This window comes from Oncorhynchus clarkii, chromosome 19 (genome assembly GCF_045791955.1).
Source record: "Oncorhynchus clarkii lewisi isolate Uvic-CL-2024 chromosome 19, UVic_Ocla_1.0, whole genome shotgun sequence".
In the NCBI taxonomy this organism is placed as follows: domain Eukaryota; kingdom Metazoa; phylum Chordata; class Actinopteri; order Salmoniformes; family Salmonidae; genus Oncorhynchus; species Oncorhynchus clarkii.
Window position 1 is genome coordinate 37586477 of NC_092165.1, and position 19910 is coordinate 37606386.

At 40.6% G+C, this 19910-nt stretch overlaps 1 protein-coding gene across 2 annotated transcripts in view; it reads left to right on the top strand.

Moving 5' to 3' along the window:
• The first annotated feature begins 1496 nt into the window (after positions 1-1496).
• Positions 1497-19910, top strand: part of LOC139375120 (rho-associated protein kinase 2-like) — a 43018-nt gene continuing 24604 nt past the window's right edge. For both annotated transcript variants that reach the window (XM_071116598.1, XM_071116599.1), the window contains exon 1: positions 1497-2331. In XM_071116598.1, coding sequence (XP_070972699.1) covers positions 2233-2331 — 99 coding nt within the window. In that variant the 5' untranslated portion in view covers positions 1497-2232. The remainder of the gene's footprint in view (positions 2332-19910) is intronic.

The window sequence follows — 19910 nt, forward strand, 5'->3', positions numbered from 1 at the left end:
CGATGATGCTCGCTTGTAAGACTCCCCACTTTGTACAAAATAAAATGGACAAAAAACAACTTTGTTATGTTGCTAGTGTTGATGTATAGATGATCAGCTTTCTGTGAATTGTATAAACCCAACCCTCACATTTTGTTAAAGGACCCTTCTTCCTACACCACCAACAAACATCCTCCTTCCCCTTCTATGTTTTATCTAGTGGTGAATTATCAACCTTTGTGTACATTTTATAGTATTATTTAATTAAAGTGAAGAAAACTGCAAGAAATTGATATAACTGTTGTCTTTTTATTATGAAGTTGTTACTATAACTTGTTGCCAAGATTGCTTTGAAAATAATAATTTTGTGCTGTAACAGTATTTGCTTTATTCAGTGAATTGCTTATGGAGACTAATAAATAGAGGCACACACCAACTTGTTTCATCTTTGTCAATATCTGTTTAACCACAGACATACACACACACACACACATGAATTCCTTCTCTCACCGTGGAGCATAAGCACAAAAATATGTATTGGACACATTGTGTCATAGCATCCACTGTGCATCACAGAACACTTGGGGTGGCAATCAGCAAAAAGTCTGCACCAGCCTACACAGCATCGAGACTGGTGCAACCACAGTGGCATATTGATACTCTACTGCAGGTATGTACAGTAGGTGCCTGTAGCTATGGCGCCATCCTATGGCGCTTTCCCCACTGTGCACTACCCACCCACCTTAATAGCCCACCAGCAGGGGTCTCCCTTCCCATTGCTGAATACATCAGCCCCTCCTGTAGCAAACCATGGGGGTTTCACATCCGCCTGAACAGCTACATGCATTGGCATAAACACAATGCATCAAAACAACACCACACATAGATTATAATTACTGGGAGAAATGTCATCATCGACATCAATGGACGGACATAAGCAACAGTGCATTGTAGTAAGTGTAGGCCTACAGTATGTCTACTGCAATAGTGTGACGCTGACCAATTAAACATATAATTGTACCTTAGTACAACACCTGGCAAGCCGTCAAGAGGTTTAAATGTCTTGTTGCAATGTGTTCGATTGATAGTCGCAGGGACATTTGAGGGACACCTGTTCAAGTCCCAGTTGGCTAGCCCCCCAAATCGCTACGCTGATGTCAGAAGTCAGGTGGCGCTGCTGGGAGGCCAGATGTTACATTTAAATCCAACAACTAATATTCCGACATCTATTAACTTGCGGTTATGATATCATCTGGAAGTAGCATACTTGTTGCACACTTCATGATCGTTGCACACAGCCATAAAAACTTTACTATTATAACAATATCAAGAGATGGTGGGGCATAAGTGGAAAGAATGGGTCAATCAGGTGAATCATTACTGAGTGTGAAGAATGTACTTGTAAAACTTTAGGAGAGTAGTCATCACATAGCTCTATTATTCCTCATGATACAGCTTCCCACGTTGAACAGCAGCTTGATTTGAGGAGACAGAGAAGGCTTATGGGTAAATGAGGCGGCTGTGTCTGCGTGTTGATGTCAGAGGAGGGAGGAGAGATCTAGCTCTGGAAGTGGAGTATGTACGAGGAATCCACGGTGGCTAACTGCAGTTAGACATTCCGACAACCCTGAGTTTTTCGTCATGCAGGGATACATACCGAAATAGTTCTGTATTGCATAGGAGAAGAGCTGATTGTATAACGTTTTTAAACTGTTCATCGCTCAAGCTATTTTGGAGAACGCAATACTCTGTCAATTTGTTTATGACAGTGATGCAATTACAAAATCCATGTAATTTGAGTGTTTCAAATGTTGGATTTTAAACACTTTCGACTGTTTTGGAAACACATTTTTTTAAATTTAAGCATAGCACATCGGAGCGCCCAAAAGGAGAAGGGAGGGGGGCAAGAAAACGCCCTGTTGCTGAATCTTCTTAAAATTCTAACTTAATCGCGGTGTGGATCACAGAGAACAGTCATATGGAATATGGTACTATAAATGTCTATCTTGATTTGCGTTCAACTAAATCTCCGGACTAATTGGCAAATTTGCGGAGCTGCGCTTCTCGGTTTATGGTGGATTATTTTTTTTTTCTACATTGTGGATACTGCAATTCCGAGGCGATTATAGAAGGAGGCTGCTAGGCCCACGGCCATTGCCCAAGAACAAAAAGACTTTTCCCCATGTAAACCCAAACAGTTCTCATAAGGCTCGTCTTATATGTAAAAGAAACGGGCATTAACCAATCGCAAAAATGTCACTTGGTGCAGAGAGAAGGATGGAAAACCGGTTGAAAAAGCTGGAGGCCATGATCAAAGATCCAAGATCTGCGATAAACTTGGAAAGTTTACTCGTAAGTCTGCTAATATTTTATTAATTATTAATAGGGCCTATTCTGTTTTCCTTTCGCGCACTTTGAAGCAACCAACATGATGCATTGTAGCAGTAGACTTCTTACGCCATTTAACCAATATGTATCAATTTTGATGTTGCCGATGTCGACATTGTAGCCAAATCCTATCATTCGCTGTCTGCGCGGTATTCGGCAAGGTTTAGCTAACTTCCTCACCACCAAGCCTTTCATGATTCAGGTCAACATTTACTTCAGAAAGAATAGGCCTGTTACACTATATTTTAGAGTAACACAAATTCTAAACACATCGTTATTATTTAGCATTAAGTTGTCACCTATTACAGCATCATGTGTAGCCTATCCTGTGACATATTGTAGCCTATATGTTAATAGTTCCTGATTCAAATGCTCATTTCTGCCTGACTTAGAATTCCATGCAATTCAACATCGGGATTCCAGGCAACATAGGCCTATGTAAGGGTATAAGGATCGAAAATAGTTGAGCCATATGTTTTTCTCGTGATATGAGGGCATCTGATGCAGCAGACAACACAGCTATAGCTGTAGGCTAACTGCATTAAATCTGTTTTAAGATTATTGGAAAATGTGCATAGCCCTGAAGGTTAGCCTACTTCTATGGAAACGTTTCTTCCGGTCAAGTCCCTGAACGATCTCCCGCCTATCAAGGGATTGGCCCACTGACTTGTATGGGATATGCGCCACATTGTCATGTTTGGCACCAGACGGGTACCAACGGCATGTCACACGTGCCCTTGTCTACAAACGGATGCGTTGTAGTAACTGCCAAAGAGAGGAGTGGGTTTTCGCCCCAAACCAACTGTTTAAAAGGATAATAATAAGTTAACGTTTTAGGAGTGTTTACCAATACAGGCCTACTCACTGCTGTGTAATGTCGAGAGGACTGTCATCTGTTTATAGGCCTGAAAACATTCTGCAGAAACCTATTGTGATAGCCTAATAGTTGGTCCAGCCTGAAATAGCCACACCAAGATCATAAACACTCATGATTTACACATTCAGGATTTTAAGTGTTTCCTGGTGAAGCTCCCTCAGACTCTATTAAAAATGTCAAGCAGTTTCTGAATCGGAGTTCAACTTCTTCAGTACCGGTTGAATTAAGAATCCATCTGTTAAAAGTGCATAATCGGTCTAATTTATATGCAGTGACTGAATCCTCAGCTGAAAAGTGTTTATTTCCTGAGAAGGAGTAGGAGAGAGATATCAAAGCTTGATGACTGTTCTAGACTGAAGTTGAGTGGGAGGAGTGCGTAGGACTGAACAGGCTGTATCCTCCCAAGCCATTTTTGGCCAACTCTCACTTTCTGTTATTGTCTGCTATGAAGAAGGCACAGAGGCAAGCATCAGGCATTGCAATAATGTAGTCAGACCTGTTTCTACATGCTCTCACATTCAGACCTTTCCTGATATACCATCCACTGTTCACTTTAAAAACATTGCCTAATGATAAATTATGAACACACACATACTTAGTCATCGACCTCCATTAACACCTATAACAGCTGCTTATATATAATTATCCTGGATAAGGAACTTGTTGCCTCAGCAGAACAATGCCTGGGCCTTTTTTTTATGTCCTTACTTCCTGTAAACGTTTTTCTTCCCGTACGCTTCTTGTTTTGCACAATGTACATATGAGATAATAGTCTAAAATAGAGAGTAGGCCTAAAACATGTCCCTGGAGTGTTTCAGGAATGTCAAGCTGCTCTTCAAAGGGGGTTTCTTATCACAGGGCCATCCCTGATGTGATCTGATGCAGTGTAGGACTGACTACCACTTGAAATTAGGCCCACACTCAGTGGAATGCAGCCTGGGATCTGTCAGTTACCCCGCCAAGGTTTCACTACACAACTGAGCAGTGTGAATCTTATGAATGACTGAAGGACTGTTGACTTGAATGTGTTTAATGTGTGTAATAGGATGAAGAATGCAGTGTTTCAAAGCATTTAAATGGAATGTATTTGAATGGGTACTAGTGAATTGTGATTCACCTAAATGGAGTGTGCAATTTATCCAATAAAAGGAAGGATAGGAGGGAACTCGAATCAGAGGAGTGTATGTAGACTAGTTTGGGCTACATAGAGGAGGACAACTATTGCTGACCTGTCTGGTACTGCAGCAGACTGACTAAGGTCTCCTGGAAAGCTTCAGGAATGAGATGGCATTCATTCTGCCATCTCAGAATGTGAACTGGATCAGATGGCCTGCTTTTAACAGGCAGCTGAGAGAGTGAGGTGTGTTCAGGACAGGTTCAGGGGTAGGAAACTCAGGCCAGTCAACAGGATCTGATCTGCAGTGTTGGCTGTTTTTTTTCTTCTCCCTCTGGCACTTTCAAATTGACCCATTAATGGTACTTATTTTTTCTTTATTGGATGGAATGCACTTAGTGTTTTATAGTGTTCAAAAGAAATGTTGAACTTTGATTAGCTATATGTTTGAACTATTTCAATAAAAATTGTAGTTGAGATATTTCATGAACTGAGTACATTGCTGGCTAGTGTGAAAAGTCCTGCCCAGTTGGCATATTTTGCAATGTCAACTAAGTTGATAGTCATTTTCACCTGCAAAACTGTGTAGTAAAGTAACATTCCTGTATTCTGTTGCTCCTTCTCCTATACTGCTATCTAATATAATCCCAGGGCACACCCTTTTAATTTCAGGAGTGCTCTGTATCAGCTTAGACACGTTATACTGTATCATGGAGGCTTGAAGTAAAACATCACTGATGGCAGTATTTTTCTCCAGGCTCCAGCCCTACTGATCCCCTTTATTTGGCAGAGCATCAGTGCTGACTGTGTAACTGTTTTCAGTCACCAGCATCAACCACTGTACTGATAACCACGTGGCATTAAAAGATGAAACTTGAACGCCAAAACGGCCACTCGGTGCTAGCAGCATGAAAGAGAGGGCATTTCTTGAGATAGGCCTAACTAGGCACACTTGATTGCAGCCTTTTCACTGTCCTCAAGGAAATGACCTCATTGAGTAAATAGTTGGAGCTATATATGGGTCTCAAAGTCCCTCTGAATGGCTGCACTTTCCCCTTTCACTATTCTCTTTATCTAACTGCACCTCTCCTCTCTCACTGGCTCAAAATGAATGTTTGATTTGAGTTTCAAAGCCAGATTCACACCAGTAACTTATTTCTTTTCTGATATTAGTGTTTCGTTGTTGTCAAAGAAACATTGTTTAATTTGTTTGTTTCTATATGCACCTACAGTGGGTATCACAAATATTCACCCACCTTGGATTTCTTCACATTTTGTGTTACAAAGTGGGATTGCAATGGATTTAAGTGGCTCTTTTTTTTGTCAAGATCTACACAATATTCTGTCAATGTGTTTTTTTTAATGAAAAATGAAATGCTAATATACATTGATTACATAAGTATGCACCCCCCTGAATCAATACATATTCCAAACACCTTTGGAAGCAATTACACTAGTGATTCTTTTTGGGTAAGTCTCTTAAGAACTTTGCACGCCTGAATAGCACAATATTTGTACCTTATTCTTCAAGTGCTGTCAGATTGCTGGGGGTCATGGCTAGAAAGCCATTTTTAAACTCTTCCCATAGATTTTCAAGCAGACTTCAGTCAAAACTATAACTTGGCCACTCAGGATCATTCACTGTCTTCTTGGTAAGCAACTCCAGTGTAGATTTGGCCTTGTGTTGTAGGTTAATGTCCTGCTGAAAGGTGAATTCCTCTCCCCGTGTCTGGTGTAAAGCAGACTGAAGCAGGTTTTCCTCTAGGATTTTGCCTGTGCTTAGGTCCATTACGTTTCTTTTTATTCTTAGAAACTCCCCAGTCTTTGCCGACATCAAGCATACCCATACCATGATGCAGCCACCACCATGCTTGAAAATAAGGAGGCAGGTACTCAATGATGTGTTGTTGGATTTTCCCCAAACATACTTTTTGGCCTAAAGGCAAAGCGTAGTAATCCTTCGCTGTGTTTTATTGCAGTATAACTTTAGTGCCTTGTTGCATAGATTATGCATGTTTTGGGAATATATGTATGTATGTGTATATATTTACAGTACCAGTCAAAAGTTTGGACACACCGACTCATTCCAGGTTTTTCTTTATTTTGACTATTTTCTACATTATAGTATAACAGTGAGGACATCAACTCTTAAATAACAAATATGGAATCATTTAGTAACCAAAAAAGTGTTAAACAAATCCAAATATATTTGAGATTCTTCAAAATAGCCACTCTTTGCCTTGATGACAGCTGCAGAGAAACCACTTCTATAGGACACCAGTAATAAGAAGAGACTTGCTTGTGCCAAGAAACACGAGCAATGGGCATGAGACCGGTGGAAATCTGTCCTTTGGTCTGATGAGTCCAAATGTGAGATTTTGGTTCCAAATGCTGTATCTTAGTGAGACAAGGAGTGTATGAATGGATGATCTCCGCATGTGTGGTTCCCACCGTAAAGCATGGAGGAGATGATGTGGGGTACTTTGCTGGTGACACTGTCTGTGATTTATTTAGAAATCAAGGCACACTTAACCAGCATGGATACCACAGCATTCTGCAGCGATATGCCATCCCATCTGGTTTGTACTTAGTGGGACTATCATTTGTTTTTCAACAGGACAATGACTCAAAACACACCTCCAGGTTGTGTAAGGGCTATTTGACCAAGGAGGGTGATGGAGTGCTGCATCAGATTCCCTTGCCTCCACAATCACCCAACCTCAACCCAACTGAGATGGTTTTGGATGAGTGGGACCACAGAATGAAGGAAAAGCAGCCAACAAGTGCTCAGCATATGTGTGAACTCCTTCAAGACTGTTGGAAAAGCATTCCTCATGAAGCTGTTTGAGAGAATGCCAAGACTGTGCAAAGCTCTCTTCAAGACAAAGGGTGGCAACTTTGAAGAATCTAAAATCTATTTTGATTTGTTTAACACTTTTTTGGTTACTACATGATTCCATATGTGTTATTTAATCGTGTTGATGTCTTCACTATTACTCTGCAATGTAGAAAATAGTACAAATAAAGCAAATCCCTTGAATGAGTAGGTGTGTCCAAACTTTTGACCGGTACTGTATATTGTTCTTTTCACTGTCATTTAGGTCATTATTGTGGAGTAACTGCAATGGTCTTGATCCATCCTCAATTTTCTCCCATCAGTCAATTAACTCTGTAGCCGTTTTAAAATCACCATTGGCCTCAAAGTGGCATCCCTCAGCAGTTTCCTTCCTTTCCTGCAGCTCAGTTCAGAAGGACGACTGTATCTTTGTTGTCTTGGTGGTTTAATACATAATTTAAACTTTACCATGCTTAAAGATATATTCAATGTCTGATTTGTTATTGTTACCCATCTACTAATCACTGCCCTTCTTTGAGGCTTTCGAAAATGCTCCCTGGTCTTTGTAGTTGAATATGTGGTTCAAACTCAGTACTTGACTAACAGAAGTGGTAGTCATTAAATAAGTCATGTCAAATCTCTATTTCAAAGTGAATCCATTATTTTGTGATTTGTTAAGCCACATTTTACTCCTGAACTAATTTAGGCTTATGCAACAACTATATTTTAGTTATTTAATTTGTATTCATTTGTAAACCTTTGTAAAATGTTCTTTTCACTTTTGACATTATGGAGTATTTTGTGTAGCTCAATGACAAAAAAATCCCAATTAGATCTATTTAAATTTAATTTTGTAATGCAACAAAATGTGAAAAAATACATGGGGGGGGTGTAAACTTATGATGCCCACTGTATACATAATTGTTAGATAACCATTGATATCATTATTGCAGCCAGAATAGGCAGCTGATGGTCATTTCCATGTAAAAGGACCCCTGAGCACCAACTTGAAGTTTGTAGGAAAATGTCAAATGGAAGCTAAGAGTCAAAATATATATTTTATTAAAGTATATATACATTTTTCAAGCATTTTCCATCCTAAAAATGTGGATTAAGCAAAGGCTTTGATTTCAGTTCCAACAGATGGAAAAGGGGTCTTAGAAAACATCCAGAAAGTCTTGAAAGGTATTATTAATACATCAAAACACAATAATGTTGAAGTGAAGACCCCTGACAACTAATATCAACACATATTTAGTTTCTGAGAAATTATTCTGCCTTCTGTTAGTTTTTTAAAGAAACATTGCCTTGTGCCTTGAGAATTATTTTTGCAAAAAAACCCACATACCTTTTAAGATATTTTCTAATATCTCTCTGTCATGGGGAGGGAGGATAATACACGTTCACAGAAGTAACAAGTGAAGGTAGACCTGTCAATTAGTGTTTTTGATATCGATTTTGTTTATGAATTATTAAGTGATTAATAAAAAAACGTAATTATGTTATCAAATCAGTAACAGGTTTTCCCCAAAAAATTGTAATGTAATTTCGGCTATTGAATTGGCTACAAGTTTGGACAGTGTACACGAGTTGAGTACACTATAATGTACTGTACTGAACTATACTCTGCTGTACTGAACTTATCTCTACTGTTCTGTGCTGTACTTTGTCCAAACTTGTGAAACATAGACATGTATAATTGGTTCAGATTTGGTATGGTCCAAGAAAATGTGGTCTTGTTTTTTTGTTGGTCTTGTTTTTCTTGCAATTACGTTACTGGGTGTAAATCTACTTCACTTAGTGTAGTTTAATACCCAAAAGAGATTTGATCAAAGTCAATTTGTCATGTCATACCTGACACCCCATTATTTCTGAAGACATAGTTGAATCTTCATTCAGATCAGATATTGTTTTGGGAAAAGGTGGACACAAACTGAGGGAGATTTGAATTATGTTGCCAAAATTTGCATCTGCACAGTTCTTCCAGTAAATGTTTTTATAGAATGTTCAGTCTATGTTTAAAAAACAAATGTCCATGTGCATATAGTTGTATGTTTTCTTAAACTTTTAAATCAATGTTTTTTGTTTGGCATACTTTTTAAGTGAAAAATCTGGGTCTCAGCGCAGTTCCATTGTCGTGGAATTGTCCTGGTATGACATAACTATTTTTTTCAATTCTCACGTCTCAAATGTGACAGCCAGACTCGACACAGCTTCAATTTCAAGCTTCCGCTGTGAGTGACAACTTGCAAATGATGGAATTATATAAACGATTAGTCTCTTCTCACTGTCACTGTGAAGCATGCGGAGCACTCAGTCTGGCGAGAGAGACTAAAAAACGATTGACATCAAGCTGAACTCGCAACATCTCAATTAAATGTGTCAAAGTGCATTGGTTACACTAGTCCAGAGCTTCCCAAACTCTTTATAGTCCTGTACCCCTTTAAACATTCAACCTCCAGCTGCGTACCCCATCTAGCACCAGTGTCAGTGCACTCTCAAATGCTGTTTTTTACCATCATTGTAAGCCTGCCACACACACACTATAAAATACATTTATTAAACATAAGAATGAGAGTGAGTTTTTGTCACAACCCGGCTCGTGGGAAGTGACAAAGAGCTCTAAGAGGACCAGAGCACAAATAATAATAAATAATAATCAATCAATTTGCTCTTTATTTTAACCATCTTACATATAAAACCTTATTTGTTCATCAAATTGTGAATAACTCACCACAGGTTAATGAGAAGGGTGTGCTTGAAAGGATGCACACAACTCTACAATGTTGGGTTGTATTGGAGAGAGTCTGTGTTAAATCTTTTTCCACACAGTCTGTGCTTGTATTTAGTTTTCATGCTAGTGAGGGCCGAGAATCCACTCTCACATAGGTACGTGGTTGCAAAGGGCATCAGTGTCTTAACAGCCTGATTTGCCAAGGCAGGATACTCTGAGCGCAGCCCATCCAGAAATCTGGCAGTGGCTTCTGATTAAATTCAATTTTCACAGAACCACTTGTTGCAATTTCAATGAGGCTCTCTTGTTCAGATATCGGTAGGTGGACTGGAGGCAGGGCATGAAAGGGATAACGAATCCAGTTGTTTGTGTCATTCGTTTTGGGAAAGTACCTGCGTAATTGTGCACCCAACTCACTCAGGTGCTTCGCTATATCACGTTTGACATTGTCCGTAAGCTTGAATTAATTTGCACACAAAAAAAATCATACAATGATGGAAAGACCTGTGTGTTGTCCTTGATAATGCAGACCGAGAAGAGCTCCAACTTCTTAATCATAGCCTCAATTTTGTCCCACACATTGAATATAGTTGCTGAGAGTCCCTGTAATCCTAGATTCAGATCATTTAGGCGAGAAAAAACATCACCCAGATAGGCCAGTCGTGTGAGAAACTCTTCATCATGCAAGCGGTCAGACAAGTGAAAATGATGGTCAGTAAAGAAAACTTTAAGCTCGTCTCTCAATTACAAAAAACATGTCAATACTTTGCCTATTGATAACCAGCGCACTCCTGTATGTTGTAAAGGTGGCTACCTTTTAAGCTACCTGTATTTGACATTGTGTTGTTATATGAACATTATATGGTGTAATTTTATTTTTGGCAGTGAAACGACACTACTCAGGCGAGGATAAAAACCTCAGCCAAATGTATAGCCCCGTTGGAAAATATAAATGGGCTGTTTGAAAATATGTAAAAATAAATAAATATATACAGTGGGGCAAAAAAGTATTTAGTCAGCCACCAATTGTGCAAGTTCTCCCACTTAAAAAGATGAGAGGCCTGTCATTTTCATCATACGTACACTTCAACTATGACGACAAAATGAGAAAAAAAATCCAGAAAATCACATTGTAGGATTTTTTATGAATTTATTTGCAAATTATGGTGGAAAATAAGTATTTGGTCACCTACAAACAAGCAAGATTTCTGGCTCTCACAGACCTGTAACTTCTTCTTTAAGAGGCTCCTCTGTCCTCCACTCGTTACCTGTATTAATGGCACCTGTTTGAACTTGTTATCAGTATAAAAGACACCTGTCCACAACCTCAAACAGTCACACTCCAAACTCCACTATGGCCAAAACCAAAGAGCTGTCAATGGACACCAGAAACAAAATTGTAGACCTGCACCAGGCTGGGAAGACTAAATCTGCAATAGGTAAGCAGCTTGGTTTGAAGAAATCAACTGTGGGAGCAGTTATTAGGAAATGGAAGACATACAAGACCACTGATAATCTCCCTCGATCTGGGGCTCCACGCAAGATCTCACCCCATGGGGTCAAAATGATCACAAGCAAAAATCCCAGAACCACATGGGGGGACCTAGTGAATGACCTGCAGAAAGCTGGGACCAAAGTAACAAAGCCTACCATCAGTAACACACTACGCCGCCAGGGACTCAAATCCTGCAGTGCCAGACGTGTCCCCCTGCTTAAGCCAGTACATGTCCAGGCCCGTCTGAAGTTTGCTAGAGAGCATTTTGATGATCCAGAAGAAGATTGGGAGAATGTCATATGGTCAGATGAAACCAAAATATAACTTTTTGGTAAAAACTCAACTTGTCGTGTTTGGAGGACAAAGAATGCTGAGTTGCATCCAAAGAACACCATACCTACTGTGAAGCATGGGGGTGGAAACATCATGCTTTGGGGCTGTTTTTCTGCAAAGGGACCAGGACGACTGATCCATGTAAAGGAAAGAATGAATGGGGTCATGTATCGTGAGATTTTGAGTGAAAACCTCCTTCCATCAGCGAGGGCATTGAAGATGAAACGTGGCTGGGTCTTTCAGCATGACAATGATCCCAAACACACCGCCCGGGCAACGAAGGAGTGGCTTCATAAGAAGCATTTCAAGGTCCTGTCGTGGCCTAGTCAGTCTCCAGATCTCAACCCCATAGAAAATCTTTGGAGGGAGTTGAAAGTCCGTGTTGCCTAGCAACAGCCCCAAAACATCACTGCTCTATAGGAGATCTGCATGGAGGAATAGGCCAAAATACCAGCAACAGTGTGTGAAAACCTTGTGAAGACTTACAGAAAACGGTTGACCTCTGTCATTGCCAACAAAGGGTATATAACAAAGTATTGAGAAACTTTTGTTATTGACCAAATACTTATTTTCCACCATCATTTGCAAATAAATTCATTAAAAATCCTACAATGTGATTTTCTGGATTTTTTTTCTCATTTTGTCTGTCATAGTAGAAGTGTACCTATGATGAAAATTACAGGCCTCTCTCATCTTTTTAAGTGGGAGAACTTGCACAATTGGTGGCTGACTAAATACTTTTTTGCCCCACTGTATATATACATACACTCGTGGCCAAAAGTTTTGAGAATGACACAAATATTAATTTTCACTAAGTCTGCTGCCTCAGTTTGTATGATGGCAATTTTCACATACTCCAGAATGTTATGAAGGGTGATCAGATGAATTGCAATTAATTGCAAAGTCCCTCTTTGCCATGCCAATGAACTGAATCCCCAAAAAACATTTCCACTGCATTTCAGCCCTGCCAAAAAAGGACCAGCTGACATCATGTCAGTGATTCTCTCGTTAACTCAGGTGTGAGTGTTGACGAGGACAAGGCTGGAGATCACTCTGTAATGCTGATTGAGTTCAAATAACAGACTGGAAGCTTAAAAAGGAGGGTGCTTGGAATCATTGTTCTTCCTCTGTCAGTCATGGTTACCTGCAAGGAAACACGTGCCGTCATCATTGCTTTGCACAAAAAGGGCTTCACAGGCAAGGATATTGCTGCCAGTAAGATTGCACCTAAATTCACCATTTATCGGATCATCAAGAACTTCAAGGAGAGCGGTTCAATTGTTGTAAAGAAGGCTTCAGGGCGCCCAAGAAAGTCCAGCAAGCGTCAGGGCCGTCCCCTAAAGTTGATTCAGTTGCGGGATCGGGGCACCACCAGTACAGAGCTTGCTTAGGAATGGCAGCAGGCAGGTGTGAGTGCATCTGCACGCACAGTGAGGTGAAGACTTTTGGAGGATGGCCTGGTGTCAACAAGGGCAGCAAAGAAGCCACTTCTCTCCAGGAAAAACATCAGGGACAGACTGTTATTCTTCAAAAGGTACAGGGATTGGACTGCTGAGGACTGGGGTAAAGTCATTTTCTCTGATGAATCCCCTTTCCGATTGTTTGGGGCATCCGGGAAAAAAGCTTGTCCAGAGAAGACAAGGGGAGCGCTACCATCAGTCCTGTGTCATGCCAACAGTAAAGCATCCTGAGACCAGTCATGTGTGTGGTTGCTTCTCAGCCAAGGGAGTGGGCTCACTCACAATTTTGCCTAAGAACACAACCATGAATAAAGAATGGTACCAACACATCCTCTGAGAGCAACTTCTCCCAACCATCCAGGAACAGTTTGGTGATGAACAATGCCTTATCCAGCATGATGGAGCACCTTGCCATAAGGCAAAAGGGATAATTAAGTGGCTCGGGGAACAAAACATCGATATTTTGGGTCCATGGCCAGGAAACTCCCCAGAACTTAGTCCCATTGAGAACTTGTGGTCAATCCACAAGAGCCGGGTGGACAAACAAAACCCCACAAATTCTGACAAACTGAATGCAAGAATGGGCTGCCATCAGTCAGAATGTGGCCCAGAAGTTAATTGACAGCATGCCAGGGCAGATTGCAGAGGTCTTGAAAAAGAAGGGTCAACACTGCAAATATTGACTCTTTGCATCAACTTCATGTAATTGTCAATAAAAACCTTTGACACTTAAGCATTTCTTATAATTATACTTCAGTATTCCATAGTAACATCTGACAAAAATATCTAAAGACACTGAAGCAGCAAACTTTGTGAAAATTAATATTTGTGTCATTCTCAGAACTTTTGGCCACGACTGTATACATTTTTTTATGTGAATGACATTTTTATTTGGCGTACCCCCGACGGCATTACAATGCCTATCAAACTTCTCTCTGGTGCTAAATGTCTGTTGGAGGTTTCATCTCATTCTTGTTAAAACATGCAGATGCCCTAGAAAGTCCATATACTGTTTGCATGTATTCACTGACATACTGCCAGTGCAACTACCACTGCGTTACTATTAGTTGCCTGCTTGTTTTGATTATTTATATATGTGGGTTAATTTGAGTGGAACCACACTCATGGAAATGGCACCATTTGATTTCTGGGTCTGTACTTTTGTATGGTCTGAGTTTAGCATTGGCTGGCATAGGTGGTGCCATCTGAAGGAAGTAATATCATCAACGGGCTTTGTTTGGGGATTGAGAATAGATTTGAGTAATTGATTGGGTAAATGTTTAGTAGCAGACTGCCATTCTCCCTTCTCTTTGCTGTAGCGCCATGTTATGGTTAGTGCCAACAAGATGACTTTACTGATTGATAATTAGGATGTTTCTGTGGATAGGAGACACATTGTTTGAATTGATGTGTTGAAGTTTGTGTACTTTGTTCAAGATTAATGGTAGAGTGTTATCTAGGGGCCGACATCACAGTGAAGCCATTGCAAAGCACAGAACTTGGAGGCTCTTACCCCAGCAGATCGCTAAGATGAAGTTACACTTCTGCAATTGCCTGTAAGTGGTGCAAAATATGAATCCACTTCTCATGATCTGTGGACCAGGTTTAATCTCTGCTTGTATTTGTTTCCACATTCATTTCTCTTTTGACTCTCATCTCCCTTTCTCTGCCCTGTCCCCTTTCCCTTCTTCCTCTCATTCCTTGTCTCTCTCTCACTCTCTCTCTCTCTCTCTCTCTCTCTCTCTCTCTCTCTCCTCCTGTCTCCAGTTGTGCGGGAAATTCAGTCTTCCATGGCACTTCTGCTTAGCTCCAGCTGTGCTCTGACTTGGAGGAGGCAGATTTTCTGTCCGATTTGTCTGTAAATGTGACCGCTCTGCTCACCAGCAGCACTGGGTGCTATGTGCCAGTGGGGAGAAACACTGCCATATATGGCAGTGTGATGGTGGCCAGGGCCAAGTTGGGGAAAACAACCCTGCACACCTCCTCTCTTGAGACAGCCTCTCCCTCTCCTCCCCGATTCCTTCTCCTACATTCTCTCTGTTAGCAGCGGAAGTCCCGGCTCCTGTGCAGGATGCAGAATGTTAGCTAGTTTGCACTGGTCATGTAAATGTAGAGCAAGTGTGTTCTGTAATCATAGGCCAAGGGTCTAAAGCTTACGACCGGAAGTAGTTCGTGTTGGATACTTCTTTTGCCTTGTTTGGTGTAGCTACGTTTCAGTCCTTCAGTCCATCCTGCCAGATTTGAAATGCAATGGCCCAGTAGACTTAGTCCTTTATAGGTGGATCTCTGTGCTTCATTTTGAATGAATGCTGGCTACTCATAGTATAAAATGACAACAGTGTTTTGGTTCAGAAGCACCTAGGTCTCTTCACCTAGCTAAAGCAAGCACGATTTATTACTGTTTGTGTGTGTGTGGGGGGGGGGGGGGGTGGAGTCGGACTCTATTTTCATGCATGACAACATGTCAGCGATGGGAGTAGAAGGTACTTTGGAGAAGCGTTCCACCTACTCATTTACCATTCTATCCATCTGACTTCAAGCATCACCTCTTCATGGGTAGAGACCGCTTCCCACAGACACAGAAACGCTGTGCATGCACACGCTCACATAAACACATGCACACTCCTACATACAAAGCAGTGAGCCATCATCACACCAGCTCCATGTACATTATCACCCGTAGTCAAATCACCTATGGAAAAGTACATAATATACTTGATGAATAAGTCCACAACACATCTACGGGTTCATTTCTCTCATGCTCCATTTCTCTGACGTCCAGCACATCTGTTCAAAAACAGAACATATCAGGCAAGACATCCATCAGCAGTTAGACAAAACACAGACGTGGTGCTTGTCCGTTTCCCTCCATTGGTCACAGTACAACATGGGGCCCTTGCCATTTGTGAGACTCTGGCTCTGGCTGTTCCAGTATTTTAGAGTTATGGGCTCTGCCTGGCATACCCCTCACTTTGCCTGGGCTCCGGCTCCACTTCTCCCAGCAACTATTTTTAAACGTCTGGAATTTGATCAAAACATTAGCTTTTTACTCAAGCCTTTTAAAGTCCAAAGGCTGTTTTCTGTTTCGCACGCCTGGAGATGGGATTGGAGATAGGGAGGAGGGTTTGGGAAATGGAGAGAGGAGGTTCCCTGTTGGAGTCAGGTCTGTTGCTCTTGGTTTAACTAACAAAAATGTGTTCTTAATTAATACAATGAAATAAAGGCTTCATATGAAATGGATCATAGTAATAAACTGCATTACTCATAATAATAAATAATACTTTTAATAATAAAACTTGAATCAGAAAATGCTATATATTTTTTCCATCAATGATGTTTTGCCTTTGCTTGTGACAGGAAAGTCACACAAAGATAATACCGATAGGGGAGAGTGGGGTAAGTTGAGCCAATCTTGTTTCTAGAAAACCATACACAAAATTAATAATTTGACCAATTATTTAGGAAGAGGTCATAATTTCATGGTGTCTGTGAAGGAAGAAACCACATGGAAAAAGTGGTAAGCTAGGTCCAAAAATCAGATTTTCTCCAAGTCAAATGAATTGAATGTGTTATACATCAGTTGGGGTCTCTATAAGCTTAAATATGAGGTTTTAAACCTAGCATGAAAGTGCATCCTTGCAGCTGTGTGGGCTCATATTGTCGAAATGTTTGTCTTTGGGCAATGACCATGGGGTAAGTTGAGCCAATGTCAAGTTGAGCAAATTGGTGTTTTCTTCCCACATGTAATGCAAGGCATTATTGCTGGTATATGCGGTAACAACAGAGCCTGGCCTATGTTAAAAGTGTGTTCTTTAATTTTTTTGTACGAAGTGTTTGTAAGGTGTTAATCATGTGTTAAAATATGCTTAAAACCATGAAAAGACAAATAAGTGATTGTTGAATTGTTTAGGAAATAAAAATAGACATGGTTTTAAAACTGGTAACTGATAATACATGGTAAAAAATTCAACAATTTAAAAGATATTAGTGAGTTACAGTTCATGTCAATAAATTCATTAGGCCCTAATCTATGGATTTCACATGACTGGGAAATCAGATATGCACGGATACCTTAAAAAAAAGTTAGGGGCATGAATCAGAAGACCAGTCAGTATCTGGTGTGACCATAATTTGCCTCATGCAGCTCAACACTTCTTTGCATGGAGTTGATCAGGCTGTTGATTGTGGAATGTTGTCCTACTCCTCTTTAATGCAAACTTGCTGGATATTGGCGGGAACTGGAACACGCTCTTGTACATGTCGATCCAGAGCATCTCAAATGTGCTCAATGGGTGTAGGTGATATGTCTGGTGAGTATGCAGGCCATGAAAGAACTGGGACTTTTTTCAGCTTCCAGGAATTGTGTGCATGCATTATCATGCTGAAACATGAGATGATGGCAGAAAGATGGTGCGTGCGTATGTATTCACCCCCTTTGCTATGAAGCCCCTAAATAAGATCTGGTGCAACCAATTAACATCTGAAGTCACATAATTAGTTAGATTGCACACAGGTGGACTTTATTTAAGTGTCACAGGATCTCAGTATATATACACCTGTTCTGAAAGACCCCAGAGTCTGCAACACCACTAAGCAAGGGGCACCACCAAGCAAGCAGCACTATGAAGACCAAGGAGCTCTCCAAACAGGTCAGGGACAAAGTTGTGGAGAAGTACAGATCAGGGTTTGATTATAAAAAAAATATCCAAAACTTTGAACATCCGACAGAGCACCATTAAATCCATGATTAAAAAATTGAAAGAATATGGCACCACAACAAACCTGCCAAGAGAGCGCAGCCCACCAAAACTCACTGACCAGGCAAAGAAGGCATTAATCAGAGAGGAAACAAAGAGACCAAAGAAAACCCTGAAGGCGCTGCAAAGCTCCACAGCAGAGATTGGAGTATCTGTCCATATGACCACTTTAAGCCGTACCCTCAACAGAGTTTCACCTTCCAGCAGGACAATGACCCTAAGCATACTGCTAAAGCAACACTCGAGTGGTTTAAGGGGAAACATTTAAATGTCTTGGAATGGCCTAGTCAAAGCCCAGACCTCAATCCAATTGAAAATCTGTGGTATGACTTAAAGATTGCTGTACCCCAACGGAACTCATCCAACTTGAAGGAGCTGGAGAAGTTTTGCCTTGAAGAATGGGCAAAAATCCCAGTGGCTAGATGTGCCAAGCTTATAGAGACACACCCCAAGAGACACACAGCTTTAATTGCTGCAAAAGGTGTCTCTACAAAGTATTGACTTTGGGGGGGATGAATAGTTATGCATGCTCAAGTTTTTTTGTCTTATTTCTTGTTTGTTTCACTATAAAAAATATTTTGCATCTTCCAAATGGAAGGCATGTTGTGTAAATCAAATGATACAAACCCCCCAAAAATCAATTTTAATTTCCGGTTGTAAGGCAACAAAATAAGAAAAATGCCAAGGGTGGTGAATACTTTCGCAAACCACTGTACTGCCAAATTCTCAAAAGCGACGTTGGAGGTGGCTTATGGTAGAGAAATTAACATAAAATTATCTGGCAACAGCTCTGGGGGACATTCCTGCAGTCATCATGCCAATTGCAAGCTCCCTCAACTTGAGACATCTGTGGCTTTGTGTTGTGTGACACGACTGCACATTTTAGTGGCCTTGTATTTTCCCCAGCACAAGGTGCACCTGTATAATGATCATGCTGTTTAATCAATCAACTTCTTGATATGCCACACCTGTCAATTGGATGGATTATCTTGTCAAAGGAGAAATGCTCACTAACAGGGATGTAAACCAAATTGTGCACAACATTTTAGAGAAATAAGCTTTTTGTGCGTATGGATATTTCCCTTGACGGAATTATGCTATATGTAAAAAATGGCTCAACTAACCCCACTATCTCCCAATGAAATGATCAATTGGACAGGCACTTGCTGCCAACAATATATTATTTTTTGTATTTCTTTTCATCCATTTCTCTCAGCTTCTCCTTCGACCGTTTTCAAGCTTGCCATGCATATATTGTATTCTTCTACAAGCTGGTGTGCTTACATTTTGTTAGATGAACGATTGATCATGATTGTGTTGTATTTTGGTAGAGATTGACTTGTGTGGCCTGTTATCAACTTCGGCCTCACTGCGTCTCCCACTGAATCATGTTTCTAAGACGTTGCCATGCAACCCAGTACATTGGCAGGCTTGCAGTGTGCTTGTGAGCAGTGTTTTTTCACTGTAGTTCAGACAGATAAGGGAGAACTGATGAGATAGCAGCAGTGGGTCGGTCAGTGTCCCTGATTTAACATCCCTGTCTGATGAGTTCATACCTATTCATATAACATTGATAGATAGGTCTATCTATGGCTCTGTAGTTTCCCAGACACTATCTCTAAGAGTTGTAAAGATGTGTGGAAATGAAGGAATTCAGTATGTTACTTGCGTGTACGATGGTCCTAAATTTAGATTTAGGTTAGGACTGGGTGTTTACATTAGGGTCCTATTTTTGTTTTTACCCCATTTCTCTGTGTGTAATTTTCAATGTTTGGGTCATGGCATATTTTTATAATGCCCTTCAGCTCTGTGCGTATGGGTTCCTTCCCCCAGCCTCCAATAACTGATGGACACACACAGGCAGACACACACACAAACAGGAACACACTGGCCCACTTTACACACACACACACACACACAGGAACACACTGGCCTAC